Raw genomic sequence first — 20,421 nt, 5'->3', positions numbered from 1 at the left:
CTACTACTTTTGGAACTGTCTGGGTATCTATCTTCCACATTGCTCTCGTTTTTGCCTGCAGATCCTGATATTTTATGACTTTGTCTCTCTCTGTACGCAAGACATTATAGTCACCGGATGTAGGAATTTCAATGATCAGTGCTACTTTTGTCTTTTCTTGCACCACTATATCTGGTTTTCTAGCATCTATCTTTTGAACTGTTGGTAATGGGTGATCCTATGTGATGTAAAATTCATCATTAATCTACATTGTGGTGGGTTTTCCTTAAGGGTGTGCATCTAAATCCTACATTCTCCTTATTTCTTGAACTTCCCCCATGCTTCATTATCACCATTCCACTTCGAAATATAACCTTCTGCTTGTGTTATGTATATGAGCCTTAAGCACGTAACTCTAAAATGTCCCTTCAAATCAGGTAATGTTAAACCACTTGGTTTTAATAGGAGGATGAACTTAACCCACTTAACTCTTGCCCTCTTCCCCTCCAAGATAAATTCCTTAAACTTCTTATTTATTTGTTAGTTATTATCCATAACTTCAGTTGATTAAAGATATCTGACCTGTATATGTAGGTAAAGAAATTGAAAACATTTTCAATGGTTTTATCTTTCTATCCATATCTGTAAACAAGTGTCCAATTTTTCAGTTTTTGTATTGTTTTGTTTAGTCTTTTTCCAACATATCCTTAACAGAAGACATTTTTTTAATCCATACTCTAAATAATTAATCTTATTGTGTGTCCCCATAAATATGGGTATTTATGAACCAATTTGTGTGTGTGGGTAAATAGTTTAGGGTTATAGCCTTTTTTGTCATTAATTTTATATCCCTAACAGACATGAAACTGTTTCAAACTGTTCAACACTGATATGTCCTTCTCTGGATTTTTCAAGAACAAAATAATATCTGCAGATAATGACAACTTTTCTTGATTTTATAATACCAATTATTATATCCTTGAATTTTGGAGTCCCTTATTTTCTTTGCCAGTGGAAAACAAAAATACACAGCTTTGCCTGGTTCCTCAGTTCAAACTCAACTTATTGCAGACAAGCCTTTCTAATTTAATTTTTGCCTCAAATCCTTCATATACCCTTGTAATTAACCTTATGTCAGGCACTGTAAATGTTTTCTTTGCCCTGCTCCTAAAATCTCAATTTACTTTGTCAAATACTGTCTCTGCACCAAGACCTACCAACAGCAGCAGTATTTTATTGCATTCTGCTTCCCTCTGGAAGAGCATTGTTCGACCAACATTGTCAAATGTTTGCCTCCGCTCCATAAAACCACATTGACAGATATTGATCGAACACATTTGCCATTTTTTTTAGTTAGTATAGACAGAACCACTTTATAGTCCTGGTTTAAAACTGAAGTTGGTTTATAAGAAGCAGGGTCTGATGGATCTTTACCTTCCTTGAGTAACACAGTCATTGCAGCTTTCTTCAAGACGTTGAAGCTTTCCCTCCTTTTAAAACAAAAACTCTCCCCAATTGTTATCACATTTTCCCCTCCTAATTTGCAGACTTTCACAGGAATACCATCTTTTCCTGGAGACTTCCTTGCTGATAGATTATACATCATTGTTTTTATTTCATATTCTCCTATCTTCACTACTTCAGCCACAACTTCTAACCTTGGCATAATTGTCTTGCATAAATACTTCCACTTTGTGCTCTTTTTTTTTTTTTTTTTTTGGTTTCTATATTCCTCTGGTTTATACAAATTTTCGGAAAGTTTCTGAACTATCTGTAGTACCTGTATAGGATCTCTGGTTATTTTCTTTGTCATAGGCTTCCTAAGTTAGGCAGCAACGTTTGCTTAAGTCATTGTGTTAAAAGTTTTTTTTTGCTCTAAAGTTATCAAAAATAGTTGCTTAAACGGCAATCTTTCCAAACTCGTACATATTATCCAAATAGTCCCTTAGTTTCTCTTTAGCTCTCTTTCTCCTCCTCCTGTTGTTCCACGAGATTACCCTTCTTCTGCAATACTTTAAACCTTGTCATCCCCTCTAAATAATTCCTAGTACTTCTTAACCATATGTTTTTTTTTTCTCTCCTATTTTCAAACTCGATCACTAGCTATCCCTTCTGAGGAAATGTCAGTCTTCTCTAATGGCTCTCAGTTAATACTTTTCATTCCTTAAATTCCTCTTGTTTTTAACAGATAGTTGGAAAAGCTACAGTGTTTCACTTTTACTTCATTGCCCAGCATTTTTATCCTTGTTTAGCAGTGCATGGTCTGAAATGGCTATTGGATGAGCATTAAAACTTTAAATGTACATGTTCCTTTCCAGTAGTATTTCTGACAGGCCTTGCCTAGCTTTTTGTGCCTTGTGGAATATGTAATCTATCAGAGTTCTTACTACTGAATTTTTATCTTCTGTACCAAATATTTTCATAAATGTTTTCAGAAATCTACTTGTTTTGTTACTTTTCCATTCTAGGTCCCCCTGTTACATCCTCATTGTTGCAAATCAAGTTCCAGTAGTATCCCCAATAAATATTACCTGCTGAAAGCTGATTACAGTAAACCCTCTCAGTTAACTGGCACCCATGGGGATTAGTAGTTGCCGGATAACTGTAGTTTCTGGTTGCTTGAGAGCTGCTATTAAAAATAGGCCTGACTAATACTGTACCCTATACTATTTGTTTGGTTTGACTTGCTCTCAGGTTGGGGAGGGAATTTATTCCTATCTTCCTTTTTAAAACTCTAAACATGTAAGGTATGTTTCTGTGGGTAGAAAACAAAGTGCAACACATGAAAATTGTACTGTATTTCTTTGATTTTTTTTTTTTTTTTTTGCTGGTTGTCTGAGAGTGCGGGGTTGCTTGATTTCTGGTTTACTGAGAGTTTACTGTATTTATTTCAAAAACATTTTTAAGCTCCATGATACTAATTTTTGATTGGCTGTAAATACATGCCAATGTAATCCTCCTGTTCTTACTACCACAAATGTATCATCAGTCTCCCTTCTTTATTTTTTCACTGTTGGAGACCGAGTAGCAATCGGTATTATTGCTCTGCTTTCCCTTTGACTCTGATAGTCTGCTGGTTTTTCATCTTGAAATCCTGTCTGTCAAATTCACATGCTCATTTCTTTCCAGATGTGTTTTCTGCAACATTACTATTTGTACTGTGCATTTCTTAATAACATTTAAATATTTTTTTCTTTTGTCTGTACCTTTTTTTTTTTTTATTTGTATTTCCAACTTTTGTCTTGAATGCATACACTACTGTTTGGCAGGCTGATCTGTTTACTGATCTTTCTTTTCATCTCCATTTGAGCCTGTCATAGGTAGGTACTAGGCTATTAACCCTAGGGCCTATATATGCCTAGCCAAAAGGTACCCTGGCTTTCGCCACCCAAGAAAATTATTTTCCTGTGCCCCTGTCGAGCAGAGCCACAGAAGTGATCCCTGGGGTGAATTTCCTATTTCCCATCCAATCATCAATATTTTTCTTGAAAAGTGCTAATGAGGAGCTCTGTTTGACATGGATAGGTAGTCTGTTCCAGAGTATGGGAAGTCTCTGGGACAGGAATCTGTTCTGTTTATTGTGGTGACTAGGTTTAGGTCCCTAGAGCATGTAGCTTGGAGGGATTGGGATTTCTTTAAGTGGAGCATGTCCAACAACTCTGGATTTGACATAGCTTTGTATGTTAGGCAGAGATTGCCTCTGAGTAGGCGTTATGCGATGGAGTAAAGCTGGAGTTTTTTGAGATGGTCTGCGTAGGGCATCTGTTTGAGGCCAGTAATCCTCTTTGTGAGGTATTTCTGCAGCCTTTCCAGTTGTTGATGTGTTGTGAGGTACATACCAAAAGGGGCGTTGTACTCTCTGATGGGTCTAATGAGTGATGAGTAGAGGGGAACAATGACCTTTTTTTTTTTTTTTCTGGATGAGAAACCTTTTGTGATGAGGTGAACCACATAGAAGGATTTCCTGACCACTGTGGCGGTGATTATCAAAGGAGAGACTACTGTCCACCTGTGTCCCAAGGTCTCTTATCACACTTTCGGCGTTAAGTAGACTGCCACTTATGTGGTAGTTCATGGGTACAGAATTTTTACCAAAGGGGATGACCATACACTTTTTGGCATTGAGCTTCAGGCCATGGCTTTGACACCAGGCATCTGTCTCAGTGAGGCCCTTTTGTAGTATGTCCACATCGTTAGGAGTTTAGATTATGGCTCCTAGTTTGCAGTCATCTGCAAACTTTGTTAGCCAAATACCTTCTGTGTTAGCCTGTACTTCAGAGAAGTAGATACCAAACAGGAGAGGACCCAGGACTGAACCCTGTGGTACTCCACTTGTCACTGGTCTGAAGTCGGATTTGGAGTCTGCTACTTTCACAGTGTCTGTTCTGTCCATGAGCCAGTTGGCAACCCATCTTGTGACATAGGGATTTATACCTAGTTTAATGAGCTTATCTATAATTCTAGAGTGGGGGATGGTGTCGAAAGCCTTGGCGAGATCTTAGATAAGCTGTGTGAACCACCTTACCCTCATCTATGGCTTTGGTGACTGCTTCAAAGAAGCCAATCAGGTTTAGGAGACATGATCTGCTTTTTACAAACCCGAACTGGGTAGGGTCCAGAGTTTGGAGATTACCAATGTCTTTGTTTATGAGTTCCATGATGATACATTTCCATGGCCTTGCAGACCAGGCTCATCAGGCTAATGGAGCGGTAGTTCCCGGGGTCCATCGTGGCTCCCCCTTTGTGGAGTAGGATAACCGTCGTGGTGCGCCATTGAGTGGGCACAAAGCCTGAGTTGAGGCTATGATTGAACATGGTACTTGGGTAGGGTGCCAGTTCATTCTGTAGTTCGTGTAGAATGCAGCCTGGGATATTGTCAGGTCCCATGGATGCTGTTTTCTTGGCTTTGGAGAGTGTGTTTTTTACCTGTGCAGCCATGATTACAGGAACTTTGCCTTCTTCCGGTATAGAGATGGGCCCTCTAGGGGGTGAGAGGGGGGTAAAGTTAGCACTGAACCTATCTGCCAGGATGTTGGCAATATCAGTTGGTTCTCTATATTTAGTGCCATTGTGCTGCAACTCAGAGCAGATCTGAGTGTTGCCATTGAGATTCTTGACATAGCTATAGAATGCTTTGTGGTTGTCTTTAGAGTCGGTGGCAATTTTGTTTTCATAACTAGCTTTGGAGGATTTTATGAGGGATTTCAGCTTCTTACTGAGGTTGACCTGGGAGTTTCTCCAGTCATGGGATTTTACTCTTTTTTGCAACAGTTTCTTTCTTCTTCTGAAACCACACAAAAGACCAGTGAAAACAGCTCTACTTTCCAAAATAAGAATTTAATAACAGTGTTACCTAGACTCTATGAAGTTAAGGGAGAAATTCTAGAGCTGGTAAGGAAAATGTATTTAAAAGAATATTTCTTTAATCAAAAAAAGGAAGATGATTGTTTAGAAAGTTCAAGCGATTCAGTAACAAGTGAGGACAACTATTTCACATGTGAGTCTGAAACAGAAAGCAATGCTTATACATTATTTGACCTTAGTAAGATTAAAGCAAATAATACATTTTGCCCAACTAGTAAAAATGCACATATACAACGCTTTAGTAATGCGACACAGTTTTTTGTGGAGAGAGAACTAAAACCTATTATTAAGAAAAATAGGAGTTACAACTTGAATAAGGAAGAATGGTGCAAATTACAGGATATGAGTCTGAGTCAGAACAGAAATATAGTGTTTAAACCATCAGACAAGGGGGGCAAGTTAGTCATATTGAATGCACAGGACTATTATAACATTTGTTTAGAACATTTGAAGAATGAAGGAGTTTATGGTAAAGTGCAGGAAAATATTCTTAAACGGACACAAGAGGAACTATATAAATTGTTAAGGAAAGGGGAAAGGTTATGCTATTTTACAGCTAGGGACATAAACAATAAACTGTATATAAAAAATAGTACTATAGCAAAATTTTTTTGTGTCCCAAAACTGCATAAAAACTTTTTCCATCCCCCAGGCCGCCCTGTAGTATCAGCAAAGGGTTCCTTTACACATAAGGTGGCTAGTCTTTTGCATGAAATATTAATAGGAGAGGTAACCAAGTTAACATCATATATTAAGGATTCATATGATTTACTGGATAAAATAAAACAGACAGTTTGGACAAAAGACATGTTTTTCATCACAGTGGATGTAGTTAGTCTTTATACCAGTATTACCCATGAACTGGGTTTGAGGGCTGTGCAATATTTTTGAAAGAGTCACCAAGGACTCAGTATATAATGGAGTTATTAAATTTTGTTTAGTTAACAACATTTTTGAATTTGATGGGACATTATATAAACAAAAATGGGAACTGCAATGGGGCAGCCTTCGCCCCAGCGTATGCCAATTTGTTCATGGGACTGTTTGAGTTGGAACATGTCTATAGAAATAGTTTTTTCAGGGGTCATGTAATACAATATTTTCGTTTTATCGACGATTTGATTTTTATTTGTAAGGGTGATAGAGAGGAAGCTAAGGTATTTATACAATATCTGAACAACAATGAATATAAAATCAAATTTGATGATATCCATATGGGAGAAGAAATCAATTATTTGGACATAAATTTGAAGGGGCAAGTAGGCAAAAAAATTCAAGCTAAAATATATAGGAAGTTCGAACAAATGAGTAGGATGGTACATGCTACCAGCTGCCACCCAGAACATACATTGAAATCTATCCCATATGGGGAAATGTTAAGAGTCAAAAGGCTATGTACCAATGTTAGGGAAGCAGAAGTAGAGTGTGACAAGGTTTGCAATAAATTCATGGAGAGAGGTTATGACCCAAATCAAGTGAAACTAAGTTATAATAAAGTATTTGGAAAAAGTAGCAAAAAACAAGATTATGGGAACAAGGACAAAAATAGTCAGCATGTAGTTACAAATTACAAGGGAGAATGTTCAAAAATGTTTTTTGTCACAAAATATACTATTTTTTCTAAAGTATTTAATGAAATGATAAAAAATAGTTGGAACAAGACAAGAAGGGAGGTACCTTCTTTGGTGAATGTTGAGCTTACTATTTCTTTCCAGAGAGGGAGAAGTTTGAAGGATTTTTTAGTAAGAGGCAGGTTTGAGAGACCAACACAGAAGCTAGCATGTGCAATAACAAGGAAGGGAACTTTCCCTTGTGGAAAGTGTGTAATATGCCCTTACATAATCAGAGAAGCTGAAGATATTAAGGGGAAAAGTTTTAAAACTATAGGAACATTTAACTGCACTAGCAGGGGATTATATATCTTATAAAATGCTTTTGTGGCAAAGGCTATATTGGGGAAACTAAAAGAAGTCTGGCTGAGAGAATAAAAGAACATGTTAGGGATGTTAAAAATAGGAAGATGAGCAGCCCAGTGGCAGAACATTTTCATTTAGAACATGGGGTATAATAGACAATATGAAAGTCACAATTTTGGAACAAGTATACAACAGACATGGAGATGAAAATGTATTGAAAAAGATTTTAAGAAGAAAGGAAGCAATTTTAATAATGAAATATGAAACTTTGCAGCCTTTAGGAATGAATAAAGAGTGCAATTGGCAGAATTTCATGGGTTAATTGTTAGCTTAACAATTAGGAACTGATTTTATTATGTAATGAATTGTTAATTGATATGGCAGCTGTATAAAAGGACTGTGTGAGTGAGCTTCACTTTTTTACTCTGTAAAGGCTTGTAGCCGAGGCGCTAGGAGAGGAGAGACAACTAAAAGGTTTTTATTAAATTCTTATTTTGGAAAGTAGAGCTGTTTTCACTGGTCTTTTGTGTGGTTTCAGAATAATTTGCTTTTGGATAGTAGTTTCTTTCTTCTGTTGTAGAGTTTGTTTATTGCAGAGGACCACCAGATTGGCTTCCTTTTTTTGGAGGATAGCATCTTGGTTCTATTATTATTCTGTTCATCTGGACTAATCCTTTGTACTCTTGCTTGTTAGCCCTGTTGCCCTCTAGGTCTAAAGTGTGATACAAGACCTGACTTGTGCCATGCACTCGTGTAAGTGCTTATAAAGTGCATTTGTGTAGGATTCAGCAGTCGTACCTCTATTGTCTGTCCGCATGGGTGTCATGAAGTTTGCCACTTTTTTGTCTTAAGAAGTGTTAAGTTGGCTTTGGAGAAGTTTTTTTACAGTGGTTTCCCCTAATTGGGGGTGGGAGTGGGATGTCGATGTCTAGGGTGATTAGCTTGTGGTCGGATCTGACCAACGAGGAATTGACCTCTGGTGTGGAACACCGGTTGCCCATGTTGGTAATGACTAGGTCTAGGATATCGCTGCCCTGGTGGGGGTGTGAATAAGTTGATCCAAGGCGTTGGAATTTATGAATTCCATAAAACGTTGAGCAAAAGAGTTGGCACAGGAGTAGTTTTCCCAGTTAATGGTGGGGTAGTTGAAATCACCCATTATTAGGGTGTTGGGTTGTACCCTAATAATTTCCAGAGTATCAAGAAATGAGGAGTGGGAATCCTGGGGCATGGTGGGGGGTCTGTAGCAAGCTACAATTTGGATTGCGGTCTTGCCCAGAGTTAGTTGCACTTGGATAATCTCGGATGCATTATGCTGTGCAACTAGCCTGGAGGTGTCAATATCCTTAATGAATATGGACATGCCTCCACCTTTAGTACTTCATTCCGGGTTAGGTGGCCGAAAGGTGTGGTATGAATTATAGCCTGGTAATGCAGGGGTGCTCTCGGGAGCTTTGAACCAGGTCTCTGTCACTGCACAGATGTCTATGTTCTCCATTTTAAGGAGTGCCTCGAGTGAGTGCTTTTTGAGGTTTAGACTCCTAGCATTGAGTAGCATTACCCTCAGATTTTGCTTGCTTGTACCTGTTACGGTGGTGAATTTGTCATTTGAACCTTGCCTAAAAAAGGCAGTATAAGGGTGGCAAGAGCCTCAGCCAGTATCCAGAATCCCAAGGGCAACGAGGTGCAGGCCATCTCTGGCAACACATCGTGGTCTGTCGATCATGTTGTCCCACGCAGCCAAATACTGGATCCCCTTAGAACAACACCAGAAGCTTAGCCAATTGTTGAAGTCGATCATTTTGTCCTTGTACTGTGGTATCATTCTGGGTGATGGCGGGATGCTACTCAGGGCTAGGGTCATACCTGCCTGTGCTACAAGATCGGAGAGCTCCTCCATGTCTCTCTTCATGTAGTCCAGGGAGGTACATCTCAGGTCATTCACACCAACATGGACAATGACAGTGTCATATTTGTACTTGTTGTAGAGTGACCTGAGTGTGTGCGTTATGTGGTGGATCCTGGCACCTGACAGGCAGCTGACAGTAACTTTCTCCTTGTTTAGCCTGGTGAGTGGATCATCACTGTACCTGACTACAGAGTCGCCTATGACTAGAGGTTTGGTAAGTTCTGCCTTACGGGCTGTGGTTGAGTGGCACACTGAGTTTGTGGGCTGTGTGTCATTTGGGTTGTGTTGGGGGGGGTGGAGTTTGCTTACATTTCTGCTTTGGAGGTCCCTGATGCTTGGGCAGGTTTTTATTGAGAGCCTCTGCAAATGTAGGTGTGTGTTTTGTGTTTCTATATGTGTTTTGGTGGTGTAGGTTTTGAGGGAGTATGTGATTGAGTGTGGTGATGTGCAAGTGTTTACCTTCTCCTCTTGACTGTCTAGTCCAATCTTGGGTGAAGAGAGATGTGCTTCCAATTTGGCTATATAAGTGCATCTCTCACAGGTTGTAATATTGGATGGTCTGTGTACATGAGGCAGTTGCTGCATTGCCCCAAGATGCCCAGATTCATCAGGTAGACAGGAGAAATCACCGGGAGCTGACCCTTAGACATGCCTGGATAGGTGCTTATTTATTAAGTACTAAAAACTGCTTTCCTCTAGACAAGTGAGGAAAGTTGAGTGCTGTAGTAATTTGAAGCTTATTTAGTGCTTAGTCACATTTAATGCTTAGTCTCATTTTTTTCTGGACTTTTTGCTGTAATGAAATCCCTCAAACAAAAGAACTAAATACATTTCAGAACATCCGCACCCCTCTTAACCTATAGCAAACACACAAAACTATGTACATTTTCAACAAATAAATTTTAGCTTTCCAGATGGGAACACTTTCCTCAAATTGACAGCTGCACCCACATGCAGTACTTAATCTAAAATTAAGACTACCCAAACTAAAGTTCATGTTACAGCCTGTGTTTCTCACGTAAACTATTTGCTGACTGTTATTTTCTCATCTTTGTTCCCTTCTCAGAAGTGAAAAACAGCTCACATACTTTCAGAAAATATTAAGTTATAGCTATAAGAAAAAAAAGTACTTTTCTGTTAATGGGGCAGCAGGGAAAATGTGAGGTTGATGTCTACACACAGTTTATATATTCTAGGTCTTTCACTTTTTCTGTAAGGTAATTTTATGTAGATAGTACTGCAAATTCTACCTATTTTTTATTCATCCAAGTCTTTTGGAAGCTTAAATAGCGCAGTATTTTAACAAGTGTTATAGCAGCTGCATACCTGCCCCGGCATACCTCTCAACTGTATAGATTTTCGCAGAATGTCCAGATTTTTGCCTCATATTTTTAGTCCATTCCCAATAAAATCTGCTGGTTTCTGATAAACCATTGAGGACTGAAAGTCATTCAGTATTGGCAGACATTACAGTTTCAGACTGCATAGCTTTTAGAAAATGCATGCTAATGCAAAACCTGTTACCCTGTTTACTTTCTTAGTTTATAAGAGCAATATTTACCATCTAGCGCTATGTCCCCCCCATTATTTTACGCCTTGTCCACATTTCTTGAAGTTGAGATGTATGCGCAAAGTATATTTATTTATTTAAAAACGTTGACATCTCTGAGCATTGTCTTTACTTGATCAAGTACATGTTAAGCTACTAAAAACTGAATACTCAATTCTGCTGTCTGGGGTCAAGCTCCGTAACTTGTCAGTCTTGGGATTCTATGACTCTGCTACCGCCCACAAAGCCTTTTTAGTGAGAAACACATTCATTTACTACTGTGTCACACCCGTAAGCCTTTTAATCGGAGTACTTCAAATGTAAAATTAAGTCAAAAGGCAAATATTTAAAATACCTTTCACCAATAGTGAACCATAATCTTATTGCCCGCTCTGTCACATATCCGAATAAAAAGGTTCAAGATCATTTTCTTCCCACAACACATTTTAAAGTAATGTACGCTAAAGGTCGTTGACTCTTTCTGTAAGGTAATTTCTGTAGACTGATAGTAAAAATGATGACACGTTGACACACAGATGTGAGAAAATCAGTAATACTGTCAGGATGAAGAGAAACTTAAAACTGAGTTGACATCAACCACACATTGTCTCTGCTGCTCTGTTAACGGATAAGTACCGAAAAATACACTAGCTCCTTTCAAATAAAACTATAAATTTTGCACTTTTAAGTATGAAATCTGCTGGGGAGGGGGGTCTCCTATGTCTTACTCACTTCCAAAAATTTGACTTTTTCACTGCACTACTTGCCTTTGTACATTTTAAACTTTGCATTTCCCTTAACAAAGAATACACAGAACTCTCAAGATTAATAGCGTGCACCTTCAGACAACTCCTGTCCATGCTAAAGTGGTCAAGGATGAGAACAAAAAACAGATAACTTTGCATATGCATGAAGAAATCTTTCAGTCTAAACAGAATTTACAGAATTACCCTGGCCAGTTGCCTTTGGCTGAAAATGAGTCTCCTCGGTGAGCATTTGCTAATGGTGAGAAATATTATCTTTGCAGATGCAAGAAAGTTGGCACTTATCGTGGCCTTCAGCAATTGGTCTTATTTTTCAAGCCTATTTATTTGCATAAAACATTCTTTATAGTCAAAAGACATTAATGTAGACATTGATCCTTGTGAAAACAAACTGTACAAAGGGTTAGTCGAGACACGTCACTTCAGCTCGCAGATCTAGGAGTCTGTGTTGTACTCTCTCTATCTCTCTCTCTCTCTCTCTCACCGATTCTCTCCCTGTGAGAAGAATTAAGACGCCTCATTGAAATTTCAAGTAATTTGTTCAGCTAAGTAGCTGGATGGATAAGTGCTGGAATCTCTTGATCTACTAGTTAAACTGATTTCATCTCGACTAATCCTTTGTACTCTTGCTTGTTAGCCCTGTTGCCCTCTAGGTCTAAAGTGTGATACAAGACCTGACTTGTGCCTTCTGGCTTGCGTCAGTTTTCCTTTGCAAAAATAAGAAAATTATAGTCGGTACACTTGCATCCCACCTCCTCCTGCTCAAGAGCACAGTGTTATTAACATAGGCTTCTATCCAATCTTTAACTTGTACTGTAAAGCCTATATTTCTTGAAACCAAAAAGGCACTTTGTTTATTTAAATGCCTAAACAGTCAATTAAAAGATTCTCCACACAAATTTTATAGTACCCTCACTGCACACTATACTAAATTGCTTTTACAATATAATATGTATTTTATATCCTAGAAAATTTTACACACACACACTAACAAAATTGTTTTACTTTATTTCCCTCCTTTAGTGTACTTGTAATCCCTTATGACCTAAAGTGAGGTATATCATTTACAATCCACCCACTAGTTTAACCGTCTTTCTTGGGCACTTTTTCTTGTAAAGCCATATTGAGAAAATATAATTGATGCTTTATAGTCTCCCACGTATTCACTAATTTCAGTGTTGCTGGCTGCCTTTATGATTGCCTGCATCTTCCAACGTCAGACTCGTAGTCCTGATTTTTCAGGTAAACTCTTGTGCTTTTTCTCTCTCTCTAGCATTTACCTTTGCAACACTGGATGAGGTTTAACTGGCAAAGTGTCTCTGAGCTAGAGCATCAGAAGAATGAGGAGCAGAGTCCACTTTTGCTTGCTGAATAACTTTTAGTTGGATAAATTTTATTTCCTCGTTAGTATGTTCTGCATTCAAAAATGTCTGATCCTCCAGGAAAAAATATTCTGAAGACAGCTGGATACATCAGGTTGAATCTCACACCTGTCTCTGGACATTCCCTTATTGCTGGGATGAATCTGCTTCTCTTATTCTTGGTATCCATTGAGTAATCATTTTCCATAACCACTGGCTTCTGTTTTTAATACTTTTCCCTTCTTCCACAGTTTTGTCAGGATCCACGCTTTCTGCTGGTATAATTGCATCCTTAGTTACTAATACAGGTCTAGGCTGCTTTCTCATGTCCAGTTAAAGGATTATACACTCGCTGTACCCTTTTTGTTGACAAATCCTGCTGTAAAAGTCCAGTCCAATTGCTTATTTGTGCTATCATTAAATTGATACAGTATGTTAATTCCAATTTCACTGATACAGAAGAAAATCTCATGTTTTCTCTATGTGCTCTGACTTCTGCCATTTTTTTAAACAGTTCTGGAAAAGTCTCATACTCCACCAACCTTTTTTTCATTTTATTCTCTGATATTTGCAGTTTTATCAGTTCATATAAATAGCTGATTAAAGCTTTTTCTAAAATTTCCATCCTTTTTGGAGCTGATATATTCATTCAGTGTATATTTTAATCACCTGAGTACATTTGATTTAATTTTTTCCCTCTAAATTACTGAACACCATCTCTACCAGAACTGACGCTTGAACCGCTTTTTGGTGAACAACTGCAGGGCTCTTCCCAATCGGTGCCTTTTTTTTTCATATTTTCTAGCTGATTTTCTTTCAGGTTCTACACATTTCTTCTTTGTCTGCATCCAGGCAGTATACTTAATAACCAGTAACCAAATTTTAGCCAAGCTGACAAATTCACTGACACTCTTTTGTCCTTTCTAGTTTTCAGACTGGGAGAACTGAAATAAAGCTTTATCAGTCTCCAATCATCTTGGAAATCGGTGGTGAAGTCGGATTTAAGCTAGCATTTTCTTTACAACGTATTATAACCATATGAAGTGCTTTACACTGCATGGCTTTTATTGTGTGGACAGAATCACAAGCCATATGCAAGGACACCCAGTGTTAGTTTGTTTCCCCAAATTCTGCGTGACACAAAGTTTTTACATAGCTTTGCCAAAGATACTTGGCTGATACTATAGTAAATACATCAGTGTACGTAACTTTTGGTTCGTTCACTAGCTGCTTGCAAAATCAAGCTCAGTTTGTTAGACTGGCTAGCACTTTATTTTCTTGTCTTCCTGTTTTTGATGTTAACCTCTGGGGTTCTGTCCTCCGATATCTGCTTTGCAAAATTGTTACAAAAATGGCAAAAAAAGGGTATGGCCCAGCCAGGTGTATGTCCAGTGTGCCAGTATCCTTGCTACCTGTTGTAATGAATTCTCTGAATCAAAGCTTACCGTGCTAACTGGACAGGGCAGTTTTTTTTTTTAAGTTTGTTGCAGTTTCCTGCTGTCAGACTCCTTGGTGGTGATTGACTGACACTTGAAATGAGCTATAGATTACTCTGAAAGTGAAATAAAACTTTGTCCTGTTTTTATAGACCCTGGCTGTTAATGAGGTTCTTTGCTAGAATCATTGTAGTTGACTTATCTATGCTTCTTGGATTCTTGTCTATAATCACTGCCCAGCTATTAACCCCTCTGTGATACAATAATAGGGCTAGGTAGATTTCCTGCAGTGCACATTGAAATATATTACTCTCTTTGGAAGGTGCTGAATTAACTCTATTTTACAACTGACCCCATCCAGTGCTTTTCTTTGTCTCCACAGTACAGTACCTTGCTACCAAGTTCCTTCTTGACAGGAGTACTGTAATTCATATCCTTTTTTGTAAATACCTTTATTGAATCGTCAGTTGTGACATCAGGTGTGACATAGGTACATTTTGTTTTTTATATAAAAGTAATTAAACTGTACTAACAAGTTCATGTTTATAAACATTATACTTCACATATATTGTTATGTATCATACTATCTAAGCAACATTACATAAATTACTCAATTCCTGCCCTCTTTGTTTTAACAAGAAACATCTTTATTAAACTATCACTTATGACAGGCATATAATAGGCAATCATACATTTATATGAATGAAAACAAACCACTCAGACACGATCCTAGTTGCAAGCATTTTACATCACAAATCATACTGAAACACTCCCAGTTTAAACATTATACATCACTTATCTACCCAATAGTTTTCATTCAAGCATTATATAGCTCATTTAAGTCCTGCCTTCTTTTAAACCTCATTCCTCCCCTGTATGTATAATTCCCATTTTTTCATATGTAGTTTGCTCCTACCCTTTTCTAAAGATCTCAATTCCAGTTTTTTTTATCTCTGTTACTATATTCACGTCTTCTACTGTAGTTGGTTTAGAATTCGATTTCCATTTTCTAGTAATTGCTTTTTTGGCAGCTACCATAATTAGATACAGCAAGGCCTTACCATGTCTAAACGATTCCAACTGTGTATCATAGCTCAGAAAAATCATCTCCCTCGTCACACCAATCTGCCTATCCGGCATCTTCGACAATACATCCTGAAGGGAATTCTTAGTCTGCCAACATACCACACTGCCAGAAAATATGTTCCCAATTGCCTCTTTCTTCCCTGTTACACCTCCAAAATTTGCTGTCTACCTGAGTAAAAATTCTCTGGCGTCTACTTGGGGTGTAAAAATATGTATATAAACATCACCAAGCAGAAATCCTAAATCTTCTAGATTTTGTTGCATGTTTGGGAGACATGCATGTATTCTTCCGTTGTTTCTTTGAATTGCTTATTTAGTCTGTCTTCCCAATACTTTCTAACCTACTCTGATTCTTATAGCTATGTAGTATTTTATCTGCTCTATTAAGTTATTCCTTTTTTAATGGCAGCTTCTGTTCTAGATTCTAATAAAACTCTACCAGTGCTGGTCTTTTGTTTAGGACCCCCCCCCCCATTTTTTTCTCTTTGTCTATACTCTATCAATCCTTGATAGGGAGGGCAACCTCTAGCATCCAGTCCAAATAAATTCTTAGTGTCTTCCCATTCTGTCATCTTTCCCTCTCTGGTTATTTGTTCTCAATACCTTGGTTCCTTTGCCAGTTTTCTCCAATAAATTCCAGCCCCCTCTTGCCTATTGTCTATATGCAGTCATCTGCAGAATCTCCTTTCTCCATTCCAGTGTTGGCATAGCTCTTAGGATTATCCTGCTACTTTGCAGATGTAATATTCCTGTATAATATTTATTGTTGTCCTTAAGGGCCTGCATCCAAAATCCCAGTCTCTCTCCTTGTTTCTTAACCCCCTTCCTTGTTTCATCGTCATCATCCCTTTCCACTTTGAATTATAGTTTTATGCTTATGCTATGTTTAGGAGTCTTAACTGTATAGCATTGAAATGCACCTTCAAATCGGGTAATCCCAATCTGCCCTGTTCTGCTCGGAAGAATTGGTTTATCCTACTTGACTCTTGCTGTCTTCCACGCCCAGGTAAAGTTATTCAGTTCTCTATTAATTGCTATCCACAACTTTTAATCTGGTTGTTGAACATATGCCTGACCTGTGTATAAGACTAATGGGACTAAAAGCATTTTAACTGCTTGTATCTTACTATCCATATCCACATAACAAAGCTTCCATTTTCTCAGTTTTTGTATTATCTTTTGTTTAGCCTCTTTCCCCATATCCGTGGTTGCGACACCAGAATCCTTTTTAATCCATACTGCTAAATACTTTTGTCATGTCCACATAAATATGGATATTGTTGAACCAGTTCATATGTGGGTAAATAATTTACTGCTATTGCCTTTGTTTTAATTTAATTAATTTTGTATCCCCAAAAGATATGAAACTGTCTCAGAATGTTCCAGAACTCTGTAATGTCTCTGTCTGTCTGGTTTTGTCATGTGTAAAATTATATTATCTGCAAGTAGACCCAGCTTTTCTTAACTGCCATACCAATTATATCCTTGTGTTTCTGAGTTCCTTATTTTCTTTGCCAGTGGTTCTAAATATAAGAAAGGTGAAAGAGGATGCCCCTTCCTTGCTCCTCTGCTCAAGCAGAAATTAGCAGAGAGGACCCCACCCACTTTCATTTTCACCTCTGATCCCTCATATATCCTCTTAATCAACCTTGTATTATTTTCAGGAAATGCAAATGCTTCCATCGCTCTGCCCATAAAGTCCCAGCTTACTCTGTCAAATGCTTTCTGAGCATCAGACTCGCCAACAACAATGATATTTTCTTACATTCTGCTTCCCTCTGGATCCTCAATGTTCTGTTAATGTTGTCAAATGTTTGCCTCCCCTCCAGAAAATAACACAGATCCACATCTATCAATTTTGGCATTACTTTTGCTATTCTTTTAGTCACTGTAGACAAGAACACTTTATAATCAAGGTTTAGTATTGAAATGGGCCTGTACAAAGCTAGATCTGATGTATCTTTACCCTTTTTAGGTAACACTTTATAATCAAGGTTTAGTATTGAAATGGGCCTGTACAAAGCTAGATCTGATGTATCTTTACCCTTTTTAGGTACATCTACTACCACTGTGTTCTTCCAGGATGTTGGTGCTTCTCTTCTTCTTAAAATACTGCTAAACCCTTCCAGATGTTTATCCATTTTCCCTCCTAGCGTCCAAACTTACACAAAAATACCATCTATTCCTGGGGACTTTCCTGTAGATTGGTTATACTTTAAAATTTTTATCTCATGTCCTCCTATCCTAGCCATTAGAAATTTGGCCTCATCTACCTCTAACCTTGGCATATTTAATTCTTCCCTAAACATTTTCTTGAGTTCCATATGTATCTGCTTTATACAGACTTTCATAGAATTTCTGAAATATTTCTAATATCTCTACAGGATCTCTTGTTACCTTCCTTGTTATAGGCTGCCTCATTCTGTAGACAGCCCTTTCTACTTTGTACCCCGAGTCGTCATGCTAAAAGTTTTAGTTCTCTAGTGTTCATCAAAAACACTTGCTTAACAGCAATCTTTCTAATGTTGTGTATATTATCGAGGTAATACCTTATTTTCTGCTTGGCATTCTACAGTTGCTCCTCTTCTTGTTCTGTGAGATTCCCCCTATTCGACAATACTTTAACATTTCTCAGTCCCTCTACAAAATACGTGTTGCATCTTAACCATAGCCCCCTTTCTTTTATTCCCACCTTATTTTTAAACTCCATCTTAATTTTATCCCACTCACTAGTTATATTTTCAGAAGTAATTTCTGTTCTCTCAAATAGTTCCTGAATAATCTCCTATACCCATTCCTTAAATTCCTCTCTTCAACAGATAGATGGGAAAGTGTCAGTGTCTCATTTTTGTTTTGTTACCCCTGTGTTTTTATTTATTATTGGTGCATGATCTGAAATAGTTACTGGGTGTTTGTCAAGACCTTCAATTAAATGCAGATGTTCCTGTGAAATGTAAATTCTATCTAGCCTAGCCCAGTTTTTATATATTGGGGGAATAATATATAAATTCTCTCCTAACTCCTATTACTAAATTCACATCTTCCATGCCAAATATTTTCTTACATTTCTTGAAAAATCTGCCCTCCTTTGTTTTACTTTCCCTTCCGGACCCACAGACACATCTTCACTACTCCTATATCAAATTCCAGTCCCCTACTGTAAGTAATATTCCTTACTTTACTTTAAACTGATTATTTTTCCCAGAATTTACTTAAGCTCTATTATAGCAGTTTTAGGTGGAATATAAATCCATACCAGTATAATCCTCCACTCTTGCCAGTAGCCCCTTAGCACTACAAATCTGCCATTATTATCGTTTTATCATTTTCTGTCACTATTGGAGCTTCTCTTGCAATTAATACAATTGCTCCTCTTTTTTTCCCTTTGTGCCAAATCGTCCTCTGTATAACCATCCTGAAGACCTTTCTTTATCAAATTCACATGTTCAGTTCTTTCCACGTGTGTCTCCTGTAACTTAGCAATTTGCATTCTACATTTTTTTATGTAGTTAACTATTCGTCTGTGAAACCATTTGCATTTAAAGACATTACAGAAAGCATCGGTGAATTTAAAAAAAAAGCAATTCCCACCACCTTTTTTGTTAAATCTGTAGTTACAGCTTTTGTTACTTGCATACACTGTTTGGCAGATTGAACTTTTATACAGTTTCTTGTCATATCGATTTGAGTCTATGTCACATCTTACAAAACTTTTGTTTTTATTTAAAGCCCTCAAAAAAAAAAGACAAACCCCCAGTACCACCTAAAACATATTAATTTAATACTAACACACAAAACTATGTACATCTTCAAATATTAATGTTTTATCGACCTAATGGAAACAAATGTCCCAAACATTGACAGCCACACTCTCAGACTTGAGTTAACCTAAAAGAAAGGTTATCCATGCTAAGATGCAGGGTGCAGCCTGTGTTTCTAAGTGCTGTTTTTGTCTCATCTTTATATCACTCCCAGCTGGGGGAAAAACATGAATGCTTTCAGAGAAAATTATCTCCTAGCCAGTTTCTCTAATTCATATCCTTTGTCTGGCAGGCAGTGTTCTCTGACTCTAAATCATTTTGTTGATTTGTTTTGATTATTATTTCTAAAGTTTGGAACAACAGACATTTATCATTGCGATAATTTCCACTCGCTCTTTGCATTTCAAAATGCTGTTTAAGCGCTTCTTTGGGCTTGAGATTGAAATAGTGGTGTGTTACCTAAGCTCCATTGGTTTTCATTTTGTAAATCTAGCTTGTGTCTTGTTCTTTTTTTCCATCTGCATGTGAATAAATTGTCACATTTCTGACATGTATATCTTCTATCTCTCTTTTTGATTTGGCAGTTTGTGTTTCCTGATATTTCCACTTTAGTTTAACGCCATGCAAAAACCTTTATCTCAGAAAATGCTCATAATGAATGTTTATTCCTAGCTCTTGATTTTTAACTTGTAATCAGCAAATTTTTAAGATGATGTTTATTGCAACATGTACAGTGAAATAAAGGTGCCTTACTGCAAATTTTAGATTCTGTACTTGGGCCTAAGTTGGATTTTGCACAGGTATGTGCAGATTCATATTATTTTTAATATAACATTTCCTGACTGATTATTTTTGAAGCTAAGCTTAAGTCTGTGTTTTGATCATCATTTTTTTTCCAGATGGACCAAGAGGATATGGAAGTGGATATGCAGGTACATCATGGTGGAAGACCTTATGAAGATTTATCTGTACAATCTATTTCTATGCAGACTAGATCTTTTCCTGTAAACCTTCCTAGTATATTGCAACAAGAACCAGGGGCAGTTGTTAATTTAGTTGATGTTGCTGCAGAAGAAACTGTGGAATATGGCATATCCCAAACAAACATGTCTGCCAATTCCTCATTACATACACACAGAACTCAGGCTACACAGTCTCAGAATGAATCACAGAGAACTGTGGGGCAAGTGTTAATGCATTTGATTGGACAGCCAGTGCCTGTTTCTCATAGATCACCACCACCACCACAACAGCAGCAGAGACGACGTTTGCCGAGGCGGAGCACTCCCACTCAAC

General features: G+C 37.6%; 1 protein-coding gene across 5 annotated transcripts in view; it reads left to right on the top strand.

The window, feature by feature from the left end:
• The window catches only part of RFWD3 (ring finger and WD repeat domain 3), a 948,792-nt gene that overhangs the window by 53,904 nt on the left and 874,467 nt on the right, over nucleotides 1-20,421 (top strand). For all 5 annotated transcript variants that reach the window (XM_044081898.1, XM_044081901.1, XM_044081897.1 and 2 more), the window contains exon 2: nucleotides 20,025-20,421. This exon is cut by the window's right edge and continues 4 nt beyond it. In XM_044081898.1, coding sequence (XP_043937833.1) covers nucleotides 20,025-20,421 — 397 coding nt within the window. The remainder of the gene's footprint in view (nucleotides 1-20,024) is intronic.

This window comes from Protopterus annectens, chromosome 8.part1 (assembly GCF_019279795.1).
Source record: "Protopterus annectens isolate FY-2018-M chromosome 8.part1, PAN1.0, whole genome shotgun sequence".
Lineage (NCBI taxonomy): Eukaryota > Metazoa > Chordata > Ceratodontiformes > Protopteridae > Protopterus > Protopterus annectens.
The sequence above is the reverse complement of the archived record's forward strand: the minus strand, read 5'-3'. Positions and strand labels throughout refer to the sequence as shown.